The following is a 26,460-nucleotide window of genomic DNA, read 5'->3' as shown; positions in this document are numbered from 1 at the left end:
TCTCCCAGCTCCTCCATATTTTCCAGGAGGCTCGCAGCTCCCAGCCCAAGTTCCTCATTCCTAGTAATTGTACCGGGGAGCAGCTGTGTGCATTGCCGTGCCCGTGCTTGAGAACAGAGCTTTCACCTGTGCCCTCTTGGGGAGTAGGATTGGGAGGGTCTGCCTCTGCCACCATCACACCCCCTGCCTGCCCCAGGACAAGAGAAGTATGGGGACCCTCCATCTCCAGCTGCCCAAGGCTGACAGGGCAATGGTCCTGGGTCATCATTTTGTTGCAAGCTCCCCCATGGGATGGACCGAAAGCCCCCAGAAACAGAGCCACGCACACCCCTTCTTGACAGGAAAAGACCCAGCTGAGGAGGAGAAAGACCATTTATTTCTCCACCCACAGTGGGACTGGTAGATTTTCAAAAGAGCAATCACTGGCGTCCCTTTAAATCTTGGCTGACTTCCGCCGTGGCAGCCAATCAACAGAGGCAGAGCTGGTGAGTTGCCTGGGCAACAGGCCCCTGGTTGGCCGAGACCATCAGCCACCCCACTGCCCACTCCCAAGGAAAGGGAAATGGACTCTTTGCTGTCCGGTCTGCTTTTTAAACCTGCTGGCCTAAGCCAGGCCTCCTTGTCTCACTCCTGAAGCCAGAAGCTCCAGCCTTTGGATCTTGACATTGGGAGCGATTTGGTGGAGAGAATGGGGTGGGGAGGAAAGGAAAACAGTGCCTTTATCAGGGACAGACATAAGGCCTGGGGATGGCAGGGGAGAAGAAGGAGCTCAGGGTCCCAGAAGGATGAAGAGACACAAGCACAAAATAAGATTCTCCTCGTCTGTCTCCCTGGCCCACCCCTTTGCAAAACTGCTGAATATTCTGGGAGCTTCCACCCTGTGGGCCCACAATTGCCCATCAGTGGGTGGCAGAGATGGGGGGAGGCTGAGGCTCCCAAGTGCCCCCTTTTCTCCCGGAGCCTCACCAGGCCCCCACGTGCTTGACCCGAGTCCTTCTGTTTGCAGACAAGCCTGTACAGATGCGATAGACACAGATGGGAATCCACATGGAGTATCACAGGGGTCTTTCTGTCTCTTCCCCCTCAGTCTGGGGGTAAGTAGAGGCACGTGGGTGTGCGTGCATGTGTTCAACAGGACACGTGTGTTTGTGTGAGGGGGTGGGGCTCTGTCTTTTTGGTAGGGAGGTTGCTGTGGTTTCCGGTACACCCTTGCGACCCTCTCAGGTAGCTAGGGTCGAAGCCGGCTGGCCTGCCATCCTCCCATCATGCCAACTGCTACCAGCCAAATCCCGGGAACGCTTCTGGCTCCTCCTGCAGGTTCCTCCCCAGCCCTGAACCTGGGCCGCCAGGACACACCTGGCAGAGGGAGGCATGTGCTGCATGTGCTGGACCAGGGGCAAAGCAGGAGGGAAGGTGGGCAGCCTTGGGCCTCAGGCCTTGGCCACAGCCTCGGACACACCCTGGGCTGTGAGCTCTGCCAGCACGTTGTCTAGGTAGCTAGCGTCCGGGTAGCCGTGGCCCGTGAGGTTGGATCCAAACTCGGTCTTGTGGTGGATCTCGTTCCACACCACGGTGTCCGACTCGCCCGTGGTGTTGGATGTGCCGATGGTGAAGATAAGTCTCCGCTCCCAGGCGGTGATAAGCAGCCTCAGCACCTGGAGGGCGGGGCAGGCAAGGGTCACAGCCAGCCCCACCCACAGCTTGAGTCCCTCCCTGACCACACTGTGGTTCCCCTGCAGGATTCCCTGTGGCTGCCCAGCGTGGCCACTTCCTTCCCTAGACTGACTCCCACTCTGAGCTCCCCCAGTAAAAGCACTTTCCATGTTATCAGCCTGTTTCTTTGGGGTGAAGGGTCTCAAACTGATGGCCCTCAGCTGTGTTTGGTTTGGACCTCATGCTGTATCAAACAGCCACTTTGTGACTTCATTGGCAATATTCAAAAACCTGGGGATTTCACGTGAAAATCAGAATTTCTGGCTTCTCTTGAAAAACAAAAAGTAAAAGCAGACAGTCTCTAGTGTGGCAGTGAAGAACCTAGACTGCTTGGGTTCAAATCCAGGCTCCACCGTTTACTAGCTGTGTGACCTTGGGCAAGTTACTTGCCCTCTCTGAGGCTTCGTTTCTTTATCTCTACAATGAGGTCAAGACCTTGACTTCAGCGGGCTGGTGAATGAGATGAGGTGTGTGAGGCGACTGGCAGGGCTAGACACACACACACACACACACACACACACTGGGTGGTTATGGTCAGTGCTGGTGCAGGGACTGGGGAGAACGGGGACCACAGGTCCAGCTGATGGTGGCTGGGGGCCCAGCCTGCTCCCACAGCCCCACGCCCTCACGGCACCCACCTTCCGGCCCTTCTCGTTGTTGGGCAGATAGCAGTGGCGCGGGAAGCCTCTTGCAGTGAACTTCTTGCCTGGGTTGGGGTGCTCGGGGCCCTGTGGGAGAGGCAGCAGGGGCTTGAACCACAGACAGCGGCGGTGGCGGTGGCCTCGGGAGGGCTCAAAGCCAGGGGCCTGGGGGCTCACCTGGATGCCTGTGGGGATGTCGTAGACGATGCGGATGGTCTGGGTGTCAGCGAAGCCGGGCAGCGAGTGGGGGATGAGGTGAAACTCCATCTTCCCGGGTGGCTGAGTGCCCGTCTTCTCCCCGTAGATGGCCTTGCAGGTGGGGCACTGCAGGCTGCCGTCCTGGGGTGGGGGAGAGTGGCCGTGAGGTCCCCAGGTGTCCTGGCCCCGCCCGGCCCCCCTGCCTACTCCCCACCCACTGCCCCACCCAGCCCACCTTGTTGCCATTGGAGTACATGGCCACGAGGCACAGCAGGTGGTACATGTGGCCACAGCGGCCCAGGCGGCCCACGAGCTCAGGGCGCACGCCCTTGTGCCGAAGCACGCCCTCGTAGCCGGAGGCCGTGGCCAGCCGCTCCATGCAGATGGTACAGTCCTGGGGGAGGGGGCACAGACGGGAGACTGAGGACTGGGGAGGGCGGGACACCCCTCCCCAGTCAGCGCTGCTCCTGGGCGGGGGCCAGACCCCCTATCCCCCAAGGGCAAGAGACCGCCCCCTCTCTGGTCCCCATCTATCAGAGGGAGAGGACACCCCCAGGTACTGAATTCAGATGCATGCAGAGGAAGAGATGGCTTGCTCACAACCCCCTCCAGACGGATTAAAGGCTTAACTATCAAAAGCAAAACTTAAACACATTTGGTGGAAAATATGGGTAAAAATAAGCTGCAAACGGGAGGGGCTGCTGCGGTGAGAGGCCCACGCACCGAGGCGAGGAGTGGCCCCCGCTCGCTGCGGCTGGAGAGGACCCACGCGTAGCAACGAAGACCCAACGCAGCCAAAAAAAAAAAAAAAAAAAAAAAGCTGCAAAAACTAAGATTGATCAATGTGATTCTGTTAAACGTAGCATTTCTGTTCATCAAAAGACGCTGTAAAGAAAGTGAGAAGGCAAACCCATAAACCGGGAGAAGAGACTGTAACACTAGAACCAGGTGAGGAGGTGAGGGCTGGGCTCTCCATCTCTGGAGGTGAGGCTGCCTGTCCTCCGCACAGGTACCCTCCCCTAGGGGCTCACCTCATCAGGTGGGTTCTTCACCTTCTGCATGTACCTTCGAACCACATCCTCAGGGTTCTTACCTGCAAGGACAGAGTGGGGGTGGGCTTGAGGGTACCCAGAATCTAGTCCTGAGGGCTTGGCTGAGGACAGGGTCAGGGGTCAGAGGGGTGGGGTCAGAAGCTGTACGGGCTGGCAGGAGTCACATGTCAAGGGTTGCTTGAGGTTTGATGTAATCGGAGTTGATGGCGAATGGGGTCAGGGAACCAGAACTGAGATGGGGTCACAAGTCTTTAGACCAAATTGGAATTGAAGGGCCAGAGGGGCTGCGGTCAAGGGTTAGTGGGGTCAAGTTCAGAGGTCAGGATCGGGCGCGGGAGGCATACTCTTCTTGAGGTGCTTCTTCTTGGTCTTGCGGCACACCCCGGGCACGCCTGGCACGGGCTTGACGTCGCTCTTGCTCACGGGCGGTGGGTGCAGGATGGGCTTGGGGGCCCGCGTCAGGCACACGGGCAGCCCCGCAGCGCAGAGCAGGATCCCGGTCATCCCTGGGGGGCGGTGGCGACAGTCAGGGCGCGGGATGCTCATCCAGGCCCCGCCCGCCCTGCTCTCCCAACGTCGCGTGGACCCATGGGGTCTCTCCCCAGACTCCGCCCACCTGGTAAGCCCAGGAATCCTCAGATGGGTGGGTGGGGTGCCCGATGGGCCCCGCCCACTTAGCCCCCACCCAAGGTTGAAGCCAAGTGGAGTCCCTTCTGCGGGCCCCATGGACCCCAGTGTTATGGCCCAAAGGCAGGGGGTGTGTCCTCTTGGCCACGCCCTCCAAGGGGACGAAGCCAAGGGGCCGAAGCCAAGGGGCCGAGAGGCGGGGCTGCCACCTTGTGGGCCCCGCCCTTCTTTCCCGTCCTGGACTGGACTCACCTGCCAGGGCCGGGTGGACTGGCCCCGTGCCATTCAAGTTCTTCACCGGGAGCGCAGGGACCCTGAGGGGAGAAGAGAAGAGGCTGCAGCCCCCCCGCACCAGAAGATCAGGGGACTCTGCTTTGCCTTCTGGCTCTGGCTCGTGGCCGTACTCTGACCCGTTTGTGCCTGTCCCAGTTATCTAGGACGACCACCAGGGAACTCCATTCCTACTCTGACATCCTTCTATTATGGGATGTGGTGTGACCAGGACCTCCGCCCCTGTGATGATGGAATGAACCCCTAGAATTAGTACTGACCCTCCCCTGCTCCACAGCTGGCCTCCTCCCCGGTGAGAGCACTTGGCTCCCAACTGCCCCCTTTCATTGGCCACTGTGCCTGAAACCCAACTATTTGTGATTGAGCCATTCTAGCTGCTCTCAAACTTTGCTATATGGAGCACTGATCCCCATAAAAGGTTCTGGGAAAGAAGGATTTAGGGATCAGTTAGGAAACACTTCACTGTCTCCCACTTGGAAATTCACAACACATATGGGCATATTAAAGGCTCTGATAAGTCCTGCATAAGGAAATATGGTTAGCAATGGTAAATCCAGGTTTCCCAGAGACATTTGATGATGAACATTTCCCCCCTCTGGAATATTTACTGAAGTCAGTTCCTGTGACTAAGGCACTGTCACCTCTTCAAATGAAGAGGCCCTAGGAAAATGTAGCCTGCTTCCCCTCTTTGCCCTTCCCTCCAAAGAGGTCTGGCTTTTGGAATCATCCGGAGCTACTTTCATATTTCAGCTCCACCGTTAAGCAGCTGGATGACACGTGATGCATCATCACACCTCTCATAAACCTGTTTCCCCATCGGTAAAATGGGGATAATATGGCACCTTCCTTACGTTTGCTGTGAAGAGTCAATGAAATTCTACATGTCAAGGGCTGAGCACAATTCCTGGTACCTAATAAAGACTCTAATAGCTTTAACCGTCATCACCACCATCATCACCATCGCTGTGTAATCCTGGCTAATTTCACCTCTCTTGCACCTGAACCCACTAAGTTACGGTGTAACTTCTCTCTCCATCTTGGATAGGAAACCATGAAAGCATTGCAGTGATAAGCTTGGGAGAGTCACTTAACCTCTGTGATCCTCAGTTTTCTTATCTGTAAAATGGGGATGGCAATAATACCTCACCTATAAAATTGTCGGGAGGGCTGAAGGAGAAATCTTGTTGTGATCTGTACAGTGCGCCCGCCTGAGTCTAGACTTCAGGGCTTAGTTTTGTGGATGAACTGGTATCTTCCTGTTGATGGGCATGGAACCCCGGATGGGTAAGTTTTGATGAAGAGAAGGAGTGTAATAAAAGCCACGGGGCAGCCTGAGGGGCTTGGGGATGTGCCAGGAGCAAGTGCAGGAAGGGATGCGGGCAGTGACAGCTGGGGAAGGAGCTGCTGCAGCCCCCTTTGCCTGCCTGCTCAGGTCTGAGCCTGGCCAGTGCTGCCTGGACACCTGCCCCAGCAGGTACAGTCGGCACCAGGAAGCTGGCTGGAAAGTGTCTTTAAGCAAATGGTACGTTTGGCAGGTTTTCATGCTGCTGCAGTGGGTCCAGAAACACACACACACATACCCCTGGGGAATATGGGCTATATATACATGCACACGTATACTTGGGGAACACGCCAAATGCACAAGGACACACACACACACACACACACACACACACACATAGACGGAGAACACTGCTCAAACAGGCACACACTCCTGAAAACATGCCCCCCACGCATGTACACACATGCTCCAGGGAACACACGACAGATACACGCACACAGTCATGCACACACAATCCAGGAAGCCCCCTCCCTGTACGTAGATACAGACACAGGCACACATATACTTCGGGAGCGTGCCACACACGCTTGCATGCAAACACACACACACCAGGCAATACACACCATGCACGCATACATACAAAGGTACACAGAGACACACCTCAGGGAACACACCCCATGAACACACACAGGTTCAGACAGATACACACACCTCTGCATGGAGAACACCATACAAACATGTACACACACACTCCAGGGAACACAGCACACACAGAGATACCCACGTGCGCACACCATGAGGACACTGAATTGGACAGGAGAAGCCAGCTCGTGCACACTTGCCCAGCCCGGCCACAGCCGCCCCTCCCCCAAATTCGGGGTAAAGGCACCTTGGTCCTCACAAGCACCCAACAGTCTGCAACCTGCAAAGGGACCCTGCCACCTGCACGTGGGGACACACAGACACCATGACCCATGCTCCCCAACACTGACAGGTAGACACTCGGCTGGGGGACTTACACTTTACACACACAGTAACACACACACACGCACTGCACACAGCCGTCCACTCTGTGGCTGCCAGCAGCACGGGCTTACACCTGGTCGGCCGGGGCACTCCTCCCAGACCCCTCTGACTGGGGGTGGCAGCATCTGGAGCAGACATCGGGGTCACCAAACACTCTGGTGACCCAGAGTTGCTGAACACAGCTCCTGAGGGAGGTGCAGCGGAGGGCAGGTACCCCTGGGGGCCCCCAGGGGCTGGACAGCTGAGGTGTGGGAGGGGGAAAGATGCTGTGCCTCGGTTTCCCCATCTGTAATGGGGATAGAGTCTTGTGAAGGTTCAATGAGTTAAAACACATAAAGTTTATAGTTTGGTGCAGGGGTGAGAGTGGAGGTGTCCTAATTTTCTCCTTCCAGCAGCCTGCTGGGACCCAAGGGATGGGGGCTGAGTACCCATCTGCCCCTTCCCAGGGTTTGTCATAATCCTCCAGGACCTTCCTTGCAGGGGTATTACCACCCTAATCTCATCCCTTCCCATCCTCTTACAGGAAAGCATGGAGGCACCTCCAGCTTCTCCTCTTCCCGAACTGTCCTTCAAAACACTTCTAGTGTATTATTATTATTATTAGGCATGCAGGATCTTAGTTTCCCGACCAGGGTTTGAACCCATGCCCCCTGCGGTGGAAATGCAGAGTCCTAACCACTGGACCACGAGGGAAGTCCCTAAAACACTTCTAGTGTAGACACACTGTTAAGGTCCTCTACATATCCAGGTCTTCCCATCCCCTTCCTTCCTTCCCATCTACCTCATGAGAAACCATCCTTCCTTCTCTCCAGGGCTATCTGTAAAATGGTGGAAATAAAAGTATTTGGCACGAGTACCACCTCTTCTTGTCGCCTACCTGTGGCAGACATCACTAATCCATCACAGCACTTTCTCAAGCCAAGCAGAATCATCAGCACAGCTCTCTAGGCAGCCTCTACCAATCAGCAAGGACAGTTGGCTACCCCAGGTCTATATAATGCCCAAAGTCTGGTCCAGCTCATGACACTGGTCTTGCTGAGCCTTTGGCCAGGGAGTTAGGCAGGAGGGACCCCAGAAAGGGAATATTTTAGATCTTAGCAGCCCTTCAATCTCTGGCACGCTTTAAAAATCACGGAGCCCTGGGTTACAAAAGACAGTCTTGCTCCTGGGAGGAGGGTTGTGAGTGGGGCGTGATGGTGGGGCTGTTTTTTATTTACGCATCGGCAAGCTGGGGGACAGTCCCCAGGTGGCCCCCAGCCTCTCTCAATCTGCGGGCCCCCTGCGAGAACCCAGGGTAGCTGGGTTCCCACGACGCCAGAGCGTGGGAGCCACCCAGGCCCCTTTTTGATGTGGGATGCACTGTTTCCTCCGAGTCAGTGAGAACATCTTCCTGCCCTGGACAGGAGACTGCTGCCCACAGGCCTCCCGGAAGTGGGGCCGGCCTTCACTCCCTGCTCTGCCCTCTTGGGGCCCTGCCTGGCAAAGGGTCAGAGGAATCCTTCAGGTCTTGAAATCTGCTCTGACCAGAAGCGAGCCCTGGCTGCCCCAGGGCAGGGATGGGTCCCGCTGCCTTGCCCACCCCTGCATCAGATCCTGTTCCTCCGCTGCCCTCAATCCCCTGTGGCTCTTACCTTGCTTAGAGTAAAATCCAACCTCTTTACCATATGCAGTATAGCCAGTACCTACCCCTTGAACTCTGTTTCTCCTGTGCTCACCCCTCACCCACTCCATCCCAGCCTCCCTGGTCTCCCTGCCATTCTGCAAACATACCAGGCACATCCTCACCCCAGGGCCTTTGCACTTGCTGATTCCTCTCCCAGAATGCTCTTCCCCAGATTATCCTCACGCTCTGCTCCCTCACTTAACACAGGTTTCTGCTCAAATGTCACCCTATCAGAGATCTTCCCTTCCACTTTATTCTAGAGAAGCCCTCTGCCTTTGCCCTTACCTTACTTAATGTTTTTTGTCATTGCATTAATCACAGCCTGATATTATAAAGTCTTCAGCATGACCAGGCCCTCCCTGCCTCTGTGACCTCATCTCCTACCCCCTCCATCTCTCTACTCCACACACCTCCGCTCTAAAATGCTGAGCCCTTTCAAGGCCTTTGCACTTGCTGTGCCCTCCGCCTGAAGGCTTTTCCCGCAGATGCTGAGTGGCTCCCTTAGGTCTGCTTCAGCGCTGCCTCGGTAGAGAGACCTTCCTCAGCACCCGCCATCACCGCGAGTACGTGGCACGTAGTAGATTGTCAAGAAACACTTGTTGCATGAAGGAAGGAAGGAAGACTGGATTTTGCGGGGATGTTTCAAGCCGATGACTCACGCTCACGTGCTCGGGTGCAGTCTCCCCGTGCATTTTTTGCACACACTGGAAGTGAGCCTTGAAGCAGCTGCCCCAGAGAAGCCCCTCTGTAACCTTTAGGCCCTTGGAGACTCTGTGCCAACTTTCATTCTAAAGTGAGCACACTAAGTGGGCATGCGTGGGAATAGCATGAGCAAAGCTTCTCTAAGAAGTTCCCAGAAATGCTCCCCATCCAACTCAAGGCAGAGATTCCATGGCAAGGTTTGGGGGAACCCAGACATTTCCTGGAAACTGTCTCAGTGAACGTGCCACACAGAGATGGGCCAGGGGTCAATAATTCCAAGAGCTCGCTATGTCTCAGACTCTGTTGTAGACCTTCCCTCCCTCATCTAATTGTCCCAACAAGTCTGTGATACCCCATTCTACAGAGGCGGAAACTGAGGCCCAGAGAGATGAAGTAACTTGCCAGTAAGTGGTAGAGCCCAAATGTGAGCCCAGGATGTCAGACTCCAGAGTCTGTTTTCTCAGCCACATGACACGAAACCAAGTTCTCTCACCCTGGCTCAGAGACTGAGGCAGGAGGCTGTTATCTGAGGAAAAAAATCTCCCCAGGACAAGTCTGCGAAAGAGGGTTAGGGTGTTTGGCTCCCCTCTCTTTCCTTTGCCACAGAAGAGCAAAGAGAGATGCCTTGTACCTGCCCTGGCTGGGAGGCAATGTTCAAAGGCAGGATGAGATAACTTGGGGAGATTTCCCTAGTTGCTGTTCCTCACACGGTTCCCTGCCCTGTCCTGTCTGCGTACCTTTGTCACACTGTTTCCCCTGCCTGTCCATACTGTCTTTTCCCAATTCACATCTTCCCTTTGAAGACAGGTTCAAAGGTCACTGTCTTCATGAGGCTTTTTCTGATCAACCTCAAGCAAATACATAACCACACCTTCTTTGAATTCCCAGGGGACTGTGTTTATCTTTTTTTTTTTTTTTTGAGGACACATTTCCTGTCTTGCTTCCTAGTTGTAGGGTTCCACTCTTATCTCTTCCACCAGACTGTGAGCTTCTGACCTAGTCCTTTGACCCCAGGATTGAGGATGAAACTCGGTGCAAATGGATACTCAGTTAGCACTGAATGGAGGAGTTGAGCCAATTAAGGAATCGGTCTACCAGTTCTCTGGTCTCTTCAGAGGGGTGCCTGGTGTGCTTAGAAACAGTAGTTCTTAAAAATAGAAGTACCATATGACCCAGCAATCCCACTACTGGGCATATATCCAGAGAAAACCATAATTCAAAAAAACAAGAGAAGCCACCGCAATGAGAAGCCCACGCACTGCAACGAAGAGTAGCCCCCGCTCGCCACAACTAGAGAAAGCCCGCGCGCAGCAACAAAGACCCAATGCAGCCAAAAATAAATAAATAAATAAATAAATAAATAAATAAATTTATTAAAAAAAAACCAAACACATGCACCCCAATGTTCACAGCAGCACTATTTACAATAGCCAGGACATGGAAGCAACCTAAACGTCCATCAACAGAGGAATGGATAAAGAAGATGTGGTACATATATACAATGGATATTACTCAGCCATAAAAAGGAATGAAATTGGGTAATTTGTAGAGATGTGGATGGACCTAGAAAGTGTCATACAGAGTGAAGTAAGTCAGAAAGAGAAAAGCAAATATCGTATAATAATGCATATATGTGGAATCTAGAAAAATGGTATAGATGATCTTATTTGCAAAGCAGAAATAGAGACTCAGATTTAGAGAACAAATGTATGGATACCAAGGGGGAAAGGGGTGGGGTGGGAGGAATTGGGAGACTGGGATTGACACATATACATTATTGATACTATGTATAAAATAGACAACTGATGGGAACATACTGTATAGAACTACCTAGTGCACTGTGGTAACATAAATGGGAGGGAAGTCCAAAAGGGAGGGGATATCTGTATGTGTATGGTTGATTCATTTTGTTGTGCAGTGGAGGCTAACACAACATTGTAAAGCAACCATACTCCAATAAAAGTTAATAAAAAAAAGAAAAAAAGGAAAAGAAAAAGAAACAGTAGTTCTAACACCAAATGTGCCCCCAGAGACAAGGTTGGAGCAGGGATGGCAAATACATGACATGGGTACCATTACTGCCTATCTAGCACCCATGGCAGGCATCACCAATAAATCCCAGCACTCCTTTCCACTAAGCTAAAATGCAACTTCAGAATCCTTGTCAAGAGTGCTCCAGGAAGTCATTTCCATTCAAGCAGAGCCAGCACATGAACTGAAATCTGTTTGTCATTTATCTTGCAAATGATCGGAATGAGGCCCAGAGAGGGGAAGTGGCTTCACGATGGTCAACCAGCTGGTTAGTGGTCCTGGAGTTTCTGAGTCAGAGGCCAGAGCTGAGCCCACCAGGCGGACCTGTGCTCAACATCTGGAGTTGAGCCAGCCTTCTGAGCCCTCTGTGCCCTAGAGGTGGGCCAAAGCCTTTGACCTGGACCCTGGAGCTGGCTCAGGTTTGGGAGGCCCGGAGGGCTTCACGAGTGGATACATTTGCCTGCTCTGGCCACTCCTCTCTGTCCCAAGCAACAAGGGGGTTCAGGACCCCAGAAACGCAGGAAGCCACAACCTAGGCTGGCCTCCCTGTCCTCTCTCTCCTCCATGCCCCTGGCAGGCCCCAGGCATGTCACATTCTCTGATGGTGGTTTCAGGTCCTCTGATTGGCCTCAGGTGCTCTCCAGACACCTGGCACTTACCCCATGGCCCCTTGGGGAGCCTCTGGAGGCTCAGGCCTCAGTCATTTGGGTCCAAGTGGGTGAGGAGGGGACAGAAGTGAGAGCGCCATGTCATGGGGAGAAGGAAGTTGAAGAGCGCATGGGCCCCCCCTCCCCTGTTCCTTGGGCCTACTCCTGTCACCTGCCCCCATTCAGTGCCCACTCGTCCTGTACCTGAACCCCTGACCCCCACAGTCCGGGGTCAGCCAGGTCTGCACCCCCAACCGCTCTGCAGAGCCTGAGGGCTGAGAACATCACGGCAAGCTCCAGGGAGACAGGGTGCCCCACGGGTCCAGCAAAAGCCACAAACCATCAACGGCTGCCGTGGCCTGGTGGCCTGTGGCCTGGCTCGCTTCCCCTTTCCTCGCTCCAGCCATCCCCCCTCCCCCCCTCCCCCGCTGCCTGAACAAGCTGCTGAGCTTCTATGGGCCTCAGTTTCCCCTCTGTCAAATGGGACCTCTCACCCCTGACCCCGTCCACTCCTAGGGGTTCAACGGTACTAAAGTCCCCCTAGAGCGATATTTTGAGGGGTGGCTGTCATTTAGGGCCCAGGTTTATCCAGAGGCCTGGGGGCTCCGTGTCACCCTCCCCTACCCTCCTGGTCTCCCTGCTCCGTCGGCGCGGGGTGGAGCCCAGGCAAGGGAAGGGAGGGGAGGGGAGGGCTGTCGGTTGGTTCCCACGGCGGCCCGGGCAGCAGCCACGTAGACAGAAGTGTGTGGTTTGGCCTCCCAGGGAGCAGGGCAGGAAGTGCTTCAGGTCTGGGGGGCGGGGGGATGGGGCAGTTTGGTGTGACCTTGCGGTGAGGCTCTGGGGGAGCCCAGCGAGAGGAGAGACAGGGTGACAGCCAAGGCACTCCAGCCAGGACAGGAAAAGGGGAGGGTGGGCAGGCCAGGGGCCCCGTGAGGACATGGCGAGGGTGAGACTTTTCATGTTGTGCCTTTCGGGACTTTGTTACTTTTGAAGCATTTAAACGTAATACCCAGGAAAGAGCCGGAGAAACAAAATGTGGATTCTTTAGAACATGAATGTAAAATCACTGCAGGAAATAAAAAGAAGAAGGAAAACACCCAAACACACCCACCACATCAAAGCCCACCTCCCCACCTATTCTCCGTATCCAGATTGAACCTGTGACAACAAAGTCACGCCAGTCTGGCGCCAGCTCCCAACCCCGCTGGCTACCATCCCATGCAGAGCAAAAGCCGAAGTCCTCAGCACAGCCTTCGGGGCCCTGCAGGACTGGCCCCATTTCATCTTTGACCTCTTCTCCCACCCCACATCCCCTGTAGCCTCTCCAGCCACACTGGCCTCCTCGAACATACCAGGCCCACTCCTGCCTCAGGGCCTTTGCACAAGCTGGTCCCTCTGTCTGCGATGCTCTCCCCCTAGTTCTCTGCGTGGCTTGCTTCTCAACCTCCTTCAATCCTTTCTCAAATGTTATATTCTCAGTGAGGCCTTTTCTGAACTCTTTGTTTACAATTATATCCCTCCCACCACCCCCTACACCCCTTCCTTTCTTTATTTTACCTCTGTAATCACTACTACTCTCTACCATATTCTAGAATTTATTTATTTTGTTTATTGTTTGTCTCTCACTAGAATGTGAGCTCCAGGAAGGCAGGGATTGTCTGTTTTGCTCATGGTTGTATCTCCAGGGCTCCAAACAGTGCCTGGCACACAGTAGTTGCTGAACATAAAAAGATTAACTAATTAAAAAGCAGACAAACATAGGCTATAAAGAAGGTAAAAAGAAACAGCAAACTGGGGGAAGATGATAGTTAGAGGGTTAATACCCTTAATGCAGGAGGAGCGCTTGCAAATCAATAAGGAAGCAGTAAAGAGCCCAAGAGAAAGAGAAGCAAAAGAAATAAACAAGTGATTGGTAAAAGAAGGAATCACTGGTGGCCAGTAAACAGGAAGAGGTTCTCAGGCTAAGAACCAGAGGTATGAAAACTCAAATGGCAGGACTTTCCTGCTGGTCCAGTGGTTAAGAATCCGCCTTCCAATGCAGGGGATGCAGGTTCGATCCCTGGTCGGGGAACTAAGATCCCACATGCCGCGGAGCAACTGAGCCCATGCGCCACAACTAGTGAGCCCACGTGCCGCAACTACAGAGCCCATGCGCTCCGGAGCCTGCGCACCACAACTAGAGAGAAGCCCGCGCACCGCAACCAAGAGCCCATGCACCAAAACGGAAGATCCCACATGCTGCAACTAAGACCCGACGCAGCCAAAAATAAATAAGTAAATATTAAAAAAAAAAAACAAAACTCAAATGGCATCTCGATGGCACTGATTAGGTTGGCAACATCGTACTCGTCTGATAGGGATGTACGGGCAGGGGCAGGGGTAAGCCGCCTCTCCCACTGCTAGGGGCAGATTTGAAAATGCGGGCACTCTGATATCTGCCCCCATGTTGGTCTTTGTTGCCAGCCCCACTTCAGAGGTGCAAAAACAGGACAAGAGAGGGCAATGAGCTCCACTGGGGTCACACAGTGAGAGGAGACACAGAAGCTGGGCCCAAACTCAGCCTCTGTGGGTCCATCTACTCCCTGGACTCCACAACACCTTGTGGAATCAGGGCCAGGTCTCTGGGACCCTAGCTGGAAACTTGGAGTGGGCAGCCAGAGGGGTGAGGTACCCCAGTACCGTGGCCGACTGGGGTTTTTAAATCAGAGTTCTAATCGCGTGACCTTGAGCAAGTGCCAGGCTTTCAGAGCCTCAGTTTCCTCATCTGAAAAATGGGGATACTAGGACCTGCCACCTTGGGTTTCTGTGTACATCAAGAGAGGCGATGCATGTAAAAGCCGTGAGATGGAGTCTGGGACATACTGAGCACTCAGTAAACGGAAACAGGCCTGCAGCTGTCCCCCTCCCTCTCCCCTCCACCACGTGGGCTGGAAACTCTGAGTCTGTCCCACAGCTGTGTTCCAAAGTGCTGGATGCTGCCCTCTCAGGTGACAGGGCGGATCTTTCCCACCCCTGTGTGTCTGTCCCCCAGGCCCTGGCTGCCAGCTGGCTTCCCGCCCCGTCACAGGGGGAGTGGAAAAAAACCCTGGCCAGGGGGACACTCTGGCCCCACTGGCTGTGTGGCCTGGGGGCAAGTCAGTGCCCCTCTCTGGACCTCCGTCCTGAGATGAGGATGGGAGGTGAGAAGGATGACAAAGAATGACGTCAGAGTTCACCCCTCCCTTGCACACCGATCACGTGCGGTGATTTGAAACGCATTTGCACGCGCATCAGCTCTGCTGAGTCAGAACGTGTGGATTGGGGTGATTTTAGCACCATTTGGCAGATGGGGAAACTGAGGCCAGGGAGGGGAAGCCATGCACCTCTCTCGGCAGGGGAGAGGGAGGGTGGAGAGAAGGGAGCAGGGGAGGGAGAGAGCTGATGAGAGGGAAAGAAAAAGGCAGGAGAGAAGGAACAAGAGACAGACAGACAGAGACAAGGAGACACAGTCACAGGGAGAAAGAGAGAGACTGAAAGGGAGGCTGAGACTCAGAAAGCTGTAACAGGAAAGTCACAGACACACTGCTGTGGCTTGAATTGTGTTCAACCCAGAACTCATGTGTTGAAGTCCTAACGCCCCCCAAACCCCCGGACACTTTGGAGACAGGATCTCTGAAGAGGTGATCAAGTTATAAACAAGGTCATTAGGCTGGGCCCTAATCAATGTGGCTGGTGTCCTTATAAAGAGGAAATCTGGACACAGAGGTACAGAGGGGAGATGATATGAAGACACAGGGAGAAGGTGCCCATCTGTAAGCCAAAGGAGAGAGGCCTCACAAGAAACCCACCCTACTGACACCTTGATCTCAGACCTCCAGCCTCCAGAGTGCGAGACAATACATTTCTGTTGCTTGGGCCCCCCAGTCTGTGGCACTTTGTTATGGCAGCCCAGGCACAATGACAGACATAAACACAGAGGCAGAGAGACCGTGAGAAGGGCCATGGGGGGCTCTGTGGGGTTTGGGGATCAGGGTGGAGGTGGGGGGCCTGGCTGCCTAGCTCCTCAGAGACCCCATCCCTTTCCCGTCATAGGCTGCACCAGGGCCTCAGTTGCCTTGGCAACGGGAAGCTTCAGTCTGGAGGAACCAGGGTCTGCCATCCCCATGCCTCCTTCCTCCCACTCCCCTCACTCAGCAGGAGACTCCACGTGTCCTGTGCCCACCCCACCCCCCACTCTGAACCAGGGGTATTTTTAGCTGGAGTTCCTTGGAGATGAGGGTTGGGGGGGCCTCCACCCAGGCTTGTCTGGCTGGGGAGGGTCTGTTAGAGGGGCAGGGGTGAGACTGGGCAGGGTCTACATGGCCAGGGAGGGACGAGGGAGCCCCATCAGTCCCCCATGTCCCCTTTCCAGGCCAATGTCTGGTCTCAGAGAGGGTCAGAAACAGCTCCCAGGAAGAGGAGGGGGAGTGATACAGACTGGGTAGGGGGCACATGGCTGGGGAGAGCAGGGTGCTGGCAGGTCAGAGGAGGACATGTTTAATGATCAGCACCCCCAGGGAGAAATCTTTCTTCTCTCCAGAGCCCTCTTGAGCTCAAGCACACTCTATAGCTCCCCACTGCTGGCAGCACCAAGCCCAGGCCCCACCTCAGGCCCTGCAATCTGGCTCTGTACTCCCAACATGGAAAAAATCTCAGCCCCTGCTGTTCCACCTCTATCCCTGCGCAGTCTCCAGAACCTGCTGGATTCATTCTCACCCCTGCCCCTTTGCACTTGCACTGCCCCTGCCTGGGATGCCCTTTTCTGTTCTCACTGGCACCTCACACTCCAAGCCTCCCCACACCTCTAGCCCTTCTCTAAACACGCCGTGTCCTTTAAGCCCCATTGAAGTTGTGCATGCTGTTCCCTCTGTCTGGAACAGCCTTTCTCCAGGTCTGGCTACCTACCTCCTCGGTGGGGTCTGCCTTGACTATCCCGTTCCCTCTCAACCACACCACCCCATCCCACCACCTTCCCCAGCACTTCCCTCTCTCTCCAGCAATTGTGTTCATTTACTCGTTTGCTGACTGTATGTCTGGCAGTTTGGACCCTGTTTGTCTTGTTGGTCTCTGTAAACATGCACCCACAGCACACATTTGGAGAACCGATACTGAGCAATTAAAACTGAGTAATTCCCGGCTTGCCCTAAAACAGTGGCTTTCAAAAGTTTCACCAGTGACTAAGAAATTCATTTCACCTGGCGACCCATTAAACACATGTAGAAATCATGCAAAAGGTTCACGGAACAATTCTTACTGTTGCTATGTATGACACATGCCAATATTTTCTTTTCTATTCGATTCTATTCCATTCCATTCCCAGAAAATTCTGGTTACAACCTTCTGATTTCATAATCCACTAGTGGGTTTCAACAATACAGCCCCGGAGAGAAGGTTCTTGAATTCTTGCTGCAAAGGCCCCTGGGACTTTCCCGCTTCTGCCCCCTCCTGCATCTACTCCAACTTGCTGTTCTACTCTTCTTATTCTGGGGCCCTCCAGCCCTCTCTTTTCATAAGGGAGCCAGAGCCAGGTCGCAATTTACAGGGAGCCACAGTGAATACCTGTCTGTGATCCCCAGATGGGTAAGTCCCTCCCGCAATGCTTCCCCAAGATGTTTTCCCTGACCTCCTCAGGGCTCCTCTCTGTGGGCACTGGGACGGTTGGGCCATAGAGGAATGACCTGGAGGGGAAGGTGGCGAGGAGGGGGAGGGAGGACGAGGCTGGCAGGCGGTGGTTGCTGTAGTCCTTCCCAGGGAAAGTCACAGCTCCCCCGCCCCTCAGACCAGCCCGCCCCCTGGATAACAGTGGTAGTCCCGCTGCCACTGCAGGACTATTGCGATGTAGGTGCTATGATGAGGCACACAGCTTCCATTTGACAGATGATGAAACCGAGGCTCAGTGAAGGGGAGGGACTTGCCTCAGATCTCACAGCTCAGAAGTGGCTGCCAAGAGGGGATCGGAACCCAAGCAGTCAGACTCTCAAAGGTTCAGAAGGGCAGCCTAATTCAGGGTCCCTTCCCTTCCCCAGGCCTCAGTTTCCGTTGGTGAAAGGGGAGACCTGGATACGGTGACCTCAAAGGTTGTCTCCATCCCTGACCTTTGCTGAGGTCAGATCAGCATGGTCGCTCTCCTGGGCCATGCCAGAGGGATAAGAGCAGAGCTGACTTTTGGTGCCCGTTCCTCCTTTTGGGCACCACGACCCACACCCCACCTGCTCTCTTCCCTCTGGTCTATCTCAAGGTCAAGGTCTTAGCTCCTCCCTCTCTCTCCCACCACTTCAGGGCCTGGTCCTCTGCTGAGATCAAATGAACCTGGGCTCCAGGGTGGGGAGCTGACAGCCTCACTGGGTCCCTAACCCGGGGGGGGGCCTGGATGCCTTAATCCAGGGACTTCCAAAACTGGTATGAGCCGGGTTCCCTCCCTCAGTGAAATCCTGCTGGGAAAGCCAGTCCACAAAAGAGATTCCAAAAAGGACTGCTCTGGTTAAAACAAGAGCAGAGAGGCTGGCTCTTGTGTGCCTGACTTCTTAAGCACCACCCTCTCCTGCCACTATCTCGGGTCACCCCAGGAGTCCCTAAAGCCCAGCTTGAAAATCATAGTATTAGCCCCAAGCGATGGTGCTATTTAGATGTGGCCTATAGGGGAAATATTTTGGACAAGGGCCTAATGCTTGCTTGAGCCTCCACATGACATGGGTATGGACTGGGGCAGGGGTGGAAACCCTCTAAAAATTCACAGAGAACACAGCACAGCATCCTGGAACTGGTGTGAATTCCAAACCCTGCTCTCCACCTGGGTGGCCCTCAGCAGGTGCCATACCTCTCCCAGCCTCAGCCTCCCCATCTGTAACAGGGGCATGGTGGAATTTTGGGGTGTGTGTGTGTGTAATAAATGAGGTGGTGTAGATAAAGAGTGTAGTAAATAGTAAACATGGACTGTACACCATTATAGTTGCTGCTATGGACCCATCACTGTGAATTGTGTGATCTGGGAAATGTTACTAACTCTCCCCATGCTTCAGTTTCCTCATTTGTAAACTGGGGATGACGGCGCTCCCTACCTCACAGGGTCCTTGTGCCTGGAGATAAATGAGGGTTAAGGTGCTTAGTTAACGCTTGGCACAAAGCGAATACTTCATAGATGCTAGATATTACTTGTGATTATTATAATTACTGTAATTCTTTGTTCCTAGCCCCAGAGGGCAGCCACCCCTGCGCCCAGGGCCCGGCTTACCCCGGCGGGATGGCGGCGCGCGCGCTCACGCTGGTGGCGCGCTGGGGCCCGGGCCGGTTGAGGTTGTTCTGCCCCGGGGTGGGCGCGCCGCTGGGGGCGCTCGGGCTCCGCGGGGACGCGCCGGGGGGCTGCGCGGGCTCGGCGGGGCCGGCGGCGGGCGCGGCCCAGAGCGCGGCGCCTGCGAAGGTGGCGCTGGGGCGCACGGCGAGCGTGCCCGCTGGTCCTCCGGGCGGCGGCTGGGGCGGCGGGGGCGCGGGGGGCGCCTTGCGGCGCTGCGAAGCCAAGATGGCGTTGGAAGCGGCCCGCGTGCTGTTGACCAGCAGGCACTGCTGGCACGAGCAGGGCTGGCCCGAGCTGGCGCCCACGGGCCACGACTGCGACTTGGGGATGGAGCCGACGGTGAGCGGGTAGGCGAGGTCCAGGCGGCGGCGCAGGCGGCGGCGCCGGCGCGTCTGGCGGTTCATCTGCGACATGCTGTTGAAGTAGATGAGGTAGCAGAAGCCGAGCGACGAGAGGTCGAGCCACGGGTGCTGCTTCTCGTAGGCGTTCTGGATGGTGATGCAGATGTCCATGTCGTAGGCCGTCCACGCGCCGCCGTCGTTCTCCCACTCCCACACGATGCCCTTGCCCGGCGCCGACGACGGGTCGTAGAAGTTGCGCCGCACCGGCCGCATGGTGCCTGTGCTCACAAGGGGGACGGGAGTCAGGACGGAGGGCCGTTAACATCCGCGGCCAGGGGGATCGGGACAGGACGGAGGGGCAGGGGACAACACCGGGGTCAGCACGGGTGGAGGGTCAGTACGGGCAGGGGCGAGCTTGAGGGTCAGCACATGTGGGTTGGGGCGAGAGGAGCGCGGGCCCGGGGAGGGGGGCGTGGAAGGCAAAGAAGCGGGGTGTCAGGACGGGGATGCAAGTCAGCAAGGGGGGCAGGGGACGCAAGCTGCCCCCACCACTCAAGGGTCAACACAGGCACTGAAGCAGTGGCCCATCACAGGCCCTGGGGGAGAAGGGAGAAGGGGGTGTGGGCTGTTTAGACAAGGAGTGGGGTGGGAAGCAGAGTCAGAGCCTGGGGTGGGAGCCGGGATCAACAGAGGCCACGACCGTGCCGACACTGATGGTCCTTCTTTCCTTCATTAGTTCACTCATTCAGTAATCCATTCATCAGTCCATCTATTCATTAATTACTTCAAGCACAAGTTCATTTATGCATTCCTTAATTCTTTCATTCGTGCATTCCTTTATTCATGCCTTGGTTTGTGCATTCATGTATTCCTGAGTTCATTCATTCAATAATTCTCTCATTAGCTCATTCACCCATGCCTGCCATCATTCATGCCTGCACTTACTCTCCTTCAGCAACTTTATCCATGATTTCAGTCATTCCTTCACTTACGACCATCCTATATAAAAATGTGCACCCTTCCACATTCCTCCTTTCCCCTCTCTCCTTCCCTGTTCCATCTGGTATACTTTATATGTTACATATATATCTTCCTTTCTGTCTGTCTCCTCCCACTAGAATGTCACTGCCACAAGGCAAGGACTTCGTTTTATTCACTGCTGTATCCCCAGCGCCTGCACACAGTAGGTGTTCACTAGATATTTGCTGAATGTGTGAATGAATTTGTTAGTTCAGATACTGATCCATTCTGAGTTCGGTTATTTTATTCTTTCACGCCTTTTGCTATCCTTGCATTGGTCCATTCCTTCATCCACTTATTTATTCCTTTTTTCACGCATCTGTTCATTTATCTGTTCCTTCTTTTAGCAAACATGCTGCCTGTCTGCTCTGTGGAGGGCTTCGTGCTGAGCGGTCATTCAAAATGAACATAACCACGTGACAACCCCAGCCAGGTGGGTATTCATGCTCCCATTTTAAAAACAGGGGCCCTGAAGTTTGGCTCCCAACCTCTGCTCCATGCTTCCCAATTCTAGATGCTTCCTGAGAGCAAGGCTCCATGGACACTGGGTTAAAAAGAGATGAACAAGGTCCAGGCTGCCAGACTTCTCAGTGCCTTTAGCCTGCTCTGTGCCTTGGGGCCAGTGTGGAGAGATTCTTTTAGTTCACGTGGCACACTGGCAGGAAGGCTGCACACTTGACTGCTCCTCAACTGTGGGCAAGTCCCTTAAGTCTCCCTAAGTCTCGGTGGCCCCATCTTGAAAATGAAGGTGATGATAATCCATGAGCCACCCCTCCCCTCTCACGCGGGGCTGCTGGGAGGATTTGGTGTGAATGGCCACAGAGCACAGGGTCTGGGTGGGGCACCAGGGCTGGGAGGCAGACAGACCTCATTTCAAGCCCCACCTGCCCAACTTTCCAGCTGTGTGTCTGTGGTCAGGCGACTCAATGGCTCTGAGCCTCAGTTTTATCATCTCGAAAATGGGCACAAGCAGACCTTCCTTATAAGGTTGCTAAAAGGATCCATCAAGACAAATAGTGTCTCTACTCTGATGATTCCAATATCCTCTCCCCTTAGAGCCAGACTTGTGTATCCAGCTGCTCCCTCTGCACCTTCCCATGCAGGTCCAATGGGCTTCCCAAACTCAGCTCTGCCAGAGCAGAGCTGTGATCTTCCTCCACCCCAAACCTGCTCCTCCTGAAGCCTTCCTTGTTTCAGTTACTGGCAGCTCCATCCTTCCTTTTGCTCAAGCCCCAAACCCCCAATCCTTGGACCCATCCCTGACTTCTCATGTCATACCCCACGTCCAATCTATCAGTAAATCCAGTGGTCTCTATCTGCAAATACATCCCATATCTGACCACTTCTCCCTCTCCCCATCGCACCAAATCTACCTGGTCCAAGCCACTGTGTTTCTCTTGCCTGGACTATTGCAGTAGACTCATTACTGGTCACTGCTTCTGTCCTTGCCTTCTGTCGTCTCTTCCCCACACGGCAGCCAGAGGGATCTCATTCAATGCAAGTCAGATCACGTTCTCCTTCGCCTCAAAATTCTCCCATGGTTCCCTGCTTACTTGGAGTCAGAGTCAAAGTCCTGGCCATGACCTACAAAGCACCACATTGTCTATAAAGCCTCTGCAAAGTCCCACGGGTCTATAAAGCCCACCTCTCACTCACTCCCTGGCCCCATTGCTGTTCCTCAAACATCTGAAGCAATTTCCAGCCTCAGGCCCTTTGCATTTGCTGTCCCCTCCCCCTGGAATATGACCTAGCCACTCCCAGACGTTCTCACAGTTTTCTCCCTCCTTTCTTTTAGGTCTCTGTTCAAACATCCCCTCATTGGAAACGCCACCCTTCCATTGCCCTCCATTGCCATCCTCTTCCCTTGCTCTGTCTCTCTTCCTGGCACTCAGTGCTACCTGCATGATACATTCATCTGCAGACTTGCTTTACTCTCTGTCTCCCCCGTACAAGGTCAGGGATCTTGCCTGCTTTACTCCTGGCTCTATCCCCTGTGCCTAGCACAGTGCCTAGCATGCAGTGGGCCCTTCCTACATGGGGAGTGTTTCCACTGTCAACTGGCACAACCCCAGGGTGCCTGGCCCTGGAATCTGCAGCCAGATGGATGAGGACCCATCCTGGTCCATCCTGAGGACCCCCTCCTTCCCCTGCCTTGTTTAAGCTTCTCTCTCCTGGGCACAGACTCTATCTGACCTTCACTTGGGTCCCGACCCAGGGCTGAAACAGCTAGTCCTCTGCTCTCTCCTCTGTTTGAATCCCAAGGTCTATGGGCTATCCCCTGCTCCCTGTCAACCACCCAGACTCCGAGAGCTGGGGAAGTCGAGGCACAGAGCTGTAGCTGTAATGAGAGAAGCGTGGTGGGCGTGGAGTCCCCGGGCTCCTGTAATGTGCCAGTCAATCATATGAAAACTCCCCCCCTCCCAGGCCTCCAGGGCAGCCTCATTCTCCAGTCTGTTTTATCATTTTAATTTAGCGTGCGCATATTGACTTTTTCCTTGACAACGGTGTTCTTCCAGGGCAGGCCTGAGAGGGGATTAGTTAGAGGGAAAATCTGGGATCCTGTTCCCACTCTGCTCCTGAGTTCTGGTCTTCCCCTCTCAGAGCCTCAGTTTCCTCATCTGCAAAATGAGGGCTCGTGACAGGTGATCTTCAGGTCCGATGTGTCCAAAGTACCACCGCTAGCCTCCCAGTTAAGGGTTGAGGTGCTGTGTTACATGGAAGGTGTAACCCCTGAATGGGAAGGCAGGGGGTGGGAACTTGCTATATTTAATCACGTCTGTGTGCCAGGTCTTGAGCTGGGCAGGGCAGGGTCAGGGGCGGGGGGAGGGGCAGAGTGAAGTGGTTGAGAGAAACAGCTCAGAAGTCTCACAGGCCATGTGCCAGTCCTGGCTCCACATTTAGCCTCAGTGTCCTCATCTGTCAAATGGGGGTATTAATACCCACCCCCAAGGAATTACTGTGGGGCAAAGTAAGATAATGCACGTCATAGATGCTTGGCAGAGCGCTTGGCTACAGTAAGTGCTTGAGGAATGTTAGCTAAGATGCTGTTATTATTATATACATTACCCACATTCACCTTTTCCCAGCCCTTGGTCCCTTGGCAAACTCCTATTCACCCAACAAAACCCTCTATGTGCCCACCTCCTCCAGGAAGTGCTTTTCCGTTCTGCTGCTATAGCTAGCACATGCAGCTTTTTACTGCATGTATATCTTTGCACTATCATTAAGTGATTTGTTTTTGTTCTTAATCTCCCTCACTGGTTGATGACTTTCAGGAGGACAAGGACCAGGTCAGATCTATGTTTTTGTTCCCAGCACTAGGCACAAGGCGCAAATGAGGCATCTGCAACTGAAACAGGCAACCTACTTGGCATAGGTCAGGGCTCAGAGGGAGTGGGAAAGAGGAGGGGTTGGTTTTGATAGAGAGGGAGTGCAGACTGGAGCAGAGGCCAAAGTGCACAAGGGGTCCCCGGGGAAGGAGGGACAGGGTTCCAAAGGTCAGCATTGGCCAGCTCTGTAACAAAGGACTCTGGGAGCTCCTCCCAGCCAGCTCAGGGCCAGCCAGCCCAGGCGTCCCTCTCTCCAGGGCTCTATTTAGCAGGTATTGATTTTCCTGCCTGTTTACTGGTAGTTATTAAAGGCTGCGTCCCTGGAGTCCTTTTCAAACGAGATCGGAACCTGGTGAGCTGGAGTAATTAGGGCAGCTGCCGTCCTCCCCGCTGGGCCCTGCACCCTGAAGCGCCCAGCGCTGCCTGCCTGCCTGTCCGTCCACCTCCCAGCTCACGCTGGCCGTGCACCAGGCCGAGGGGGGCCAGCTGGTTCCCTGGTGACCTGCCTGGGCTGCGATCTCGAGATTTCCAAGGGAGCAGCGGCGGAAACACTCTTTTCTCTTCCCCAGTGGCCCTGGCCTAGATTTTCGGCCAGAACAATGGGTCTAAGATGAGGCTGGAGGTTCCTCAGCCTGGGAGATGGGAAGGGCCTCAGACTGGTGGCCTGGATGCACGGCTGGTCTTTCTAACGTGGACCGGCTCTGCTGGGTCCACTCCCCTTCTCTGGCCTCACGGGCACCCAGCTGCGCTGGCCAGCAGGGTCGGTGTCCCCGTGGCAGTTAGGAACCTGTGTCAAGCACGTACTATTTCTGGGCCTGTTTCTGTGTCTGTTTTTGTTCCCTGTCCCCCCTACCCCCTCCTTTGTTTCTTAGGAATGTTTGGTTGAAAAATTCCAATCTTGTTCCAGCTGAACTGAGGGGAAAGGGGCTTTGGCCAAATGTCAGCTGGAGGATTGCAGGAGCTGGGCCCCTGGGGACCGGGTGTGGGGACGGCCGCAGCCACTGCAGCCAGTGACCAGTTCATGCCTGGGGCAGAGACAACCAAAGAGAGATCGAGACACAGGTGGGGGGAGCAAGAGACAGGGAGAGAGGGGACCTCCCTGGCAGTCCAGTGGTTAAGACTTCACCTTCCAATGCAGAGAGCTAAGATCCCACATGCCTCGCAGCCAAAAAAACCAAAACATAAAACAGAAGCAATATTGTAACAAATTCAATAAAGACTTTAAAAAACTGGTCCACATAAAAAAAAAAATCTTAAAAAAAAAAAAGAGGGAGAGAGAGGCACAGAGACAGAGAGAGACACACATGCACAGAGGGCCGAGATCGAAGTGGGAAATGCTAAGGCAGATACAGGAGAGTGGGGGGCAGAGAGACTTAAAGAAACAGAATCCTGGGACTTCCCTGGTGGTCCAGTGGGTAAGACTCCACGCTCCCAGTGCAGGGGGCCCAGGTTCGATCCCTGGTCGGGGAACTAGATCGGGCATGCCGCAACTAAGACCCAGTGCAACCAGAATAAATATATAAATAAATAAATATTAAAAAAAAAGAAACAGAATCCTGAAGCTTAGAGACTGAGACAGTCAGGGACAGTCAGGGAGAACGAGAGAGCTAGGCCAAGAGACGGAGGAGCAGAGAGGGGGGACGGGGGACGGGGGGCGGGGGGGAAGACAACAGCTACAGCAATACCAATAAAGCTAACGTTTACTGAGTCCCCACTATGTGCCAGAGGCTGTGTTCAGCACTTTCCTTGCACTATCTCATTATATCCTCACACGGTTCCTTCTAGGGAGGGACCAGAATTATTCCCGTTTTACAGGAGACAACTGAGGTCCCAGAATAGTGAAATCTTGGGAGGGTTGGGGATAATGCTTCATTCACGGAGCAAAGGAAAGGCCAGGTTAGACTGGTTCTAAGGGGTTTAACTCAGCCAAGTGGTAGCCCAGCCTAGGATACCTCCAGCGACGGGGAACTCACTACCTCAGCTTTGCCCTCAGTTGTTTCACTGTGAGAGGTTTCTGGCTGGAGAACGTGGTCCTGATCTGACCCCTCTGCCTGAAGGTGGGGTGTGTGGGTGTCTCAGCCCCCCAGCTTTTGGCTTTAAGAAAAAGCTGACTCTGTAGAGAGACGGGAAGGTTCTGAGCCCTCCTCTCTGCCCCTCTAGCCTCCAAAGTGTTCCTCCCTGGGCTGAGCCAGTCCCAAGGCCCAGCAACAAACCACTCCCTCTGGGGGTGGCTTCCCGGAGGGAAGTGACCTCAGTTTGGGGGCACCCAGACCCTGACGGGAAGGGGGGCCCGTGGGAGGCAGTCATGGGACATCCTGTCAGGTGGGGGGAGTCCCGCTGCTGGCTGAGGCCTGTGATTGGGGGCTGGGCAGTGGGTTAAGCATGAGTTCAACACCCACTGGAGGCCAGGCCCCAATGGGGTAGTTTCCTGATTCCTCCCCCAACCCAGGAGTCATCATAACCATCATTCTCGCTCAGAGAACACACTTTTGTGGCCCAGGCTCATGTGAACTCATTTAATCCTCACAATGGCCCTGTGAGGTAGGGATATTACCATCCCATTTTATTTTATTTTTTTTGGCCGCGCT

The 26,460-nt window shown here is 54.3% G+C and overlaps 1 protein-coding gene across 1 annotated transcript in view; it reads right to left on the bottom strand.

Annotated features, from left to right (window-relative positions):
• Positions 1 to 47: 47 nt before the first annotated feature.
• Positions 48 to 26,460, bottom strand: part of DTX1 (deltex E3 ubiquitin ligase 1) — a 38,127-nt gene continuing 11,714 nt past the window's right edge. The window contains exons 3-10 of the mRNA XM_036823620.1: positions 19,123 to 19,801; positions 4,484 to 4,545; positions 3,949 to 4,110; positions 3,584 to 3,645; positions 2,788 to 2,946; positions 2,532 to 2,693; positions 2,352 to 2,441; positions 48 to 1,655 (exon numbers count right to left, since the gene is read on the bottom strand). Coding sequence (XP_036679515.1) covers positions 1,431 to 1,655; positions 2,352 to 2,441; positions 2,532 to 2,693; positions 2,788 to 2,946; positions 3,584 to 3,645; positions 3,949 to 4,110; positions 4,484 to 4,545; positions 19,123 to 19,801 — 1,601 coding nt within the window. The 3' untranslated portion in view covers positions 48 to 1,430. The remainder of the gene's footprint in view (positions 1,656 to 2,351; positions 2,442 to 2,531; positions 2,694 to 2,787; positions 2,947 to 3,583; positions 3,646 to 3,948; positions 4,111 to 4,483; positions 4,546 to 19,122; positions 19,802 to 26,460) is intronic.

This window comes from Balaenoptera musculus, chromosome 14, assembly GCF_009873245.2.
Source record: "Balaenoptera musculus isolate JJ_BM4_2016_0621 chromosome 14, mBalMus1.pri.v3, whole genome shotgun sequence".
NCBI lineage: Eukaryota > Metazoa > Chordata > Mammalia > Artiodactyla > Balaenopteridae > Balaenoptera > Balaenoptera musculus.
Note: the sequence above shows the minus strand (reverse complement) of the source record. Positions and strands in the feature narration are given on the sequence as shown.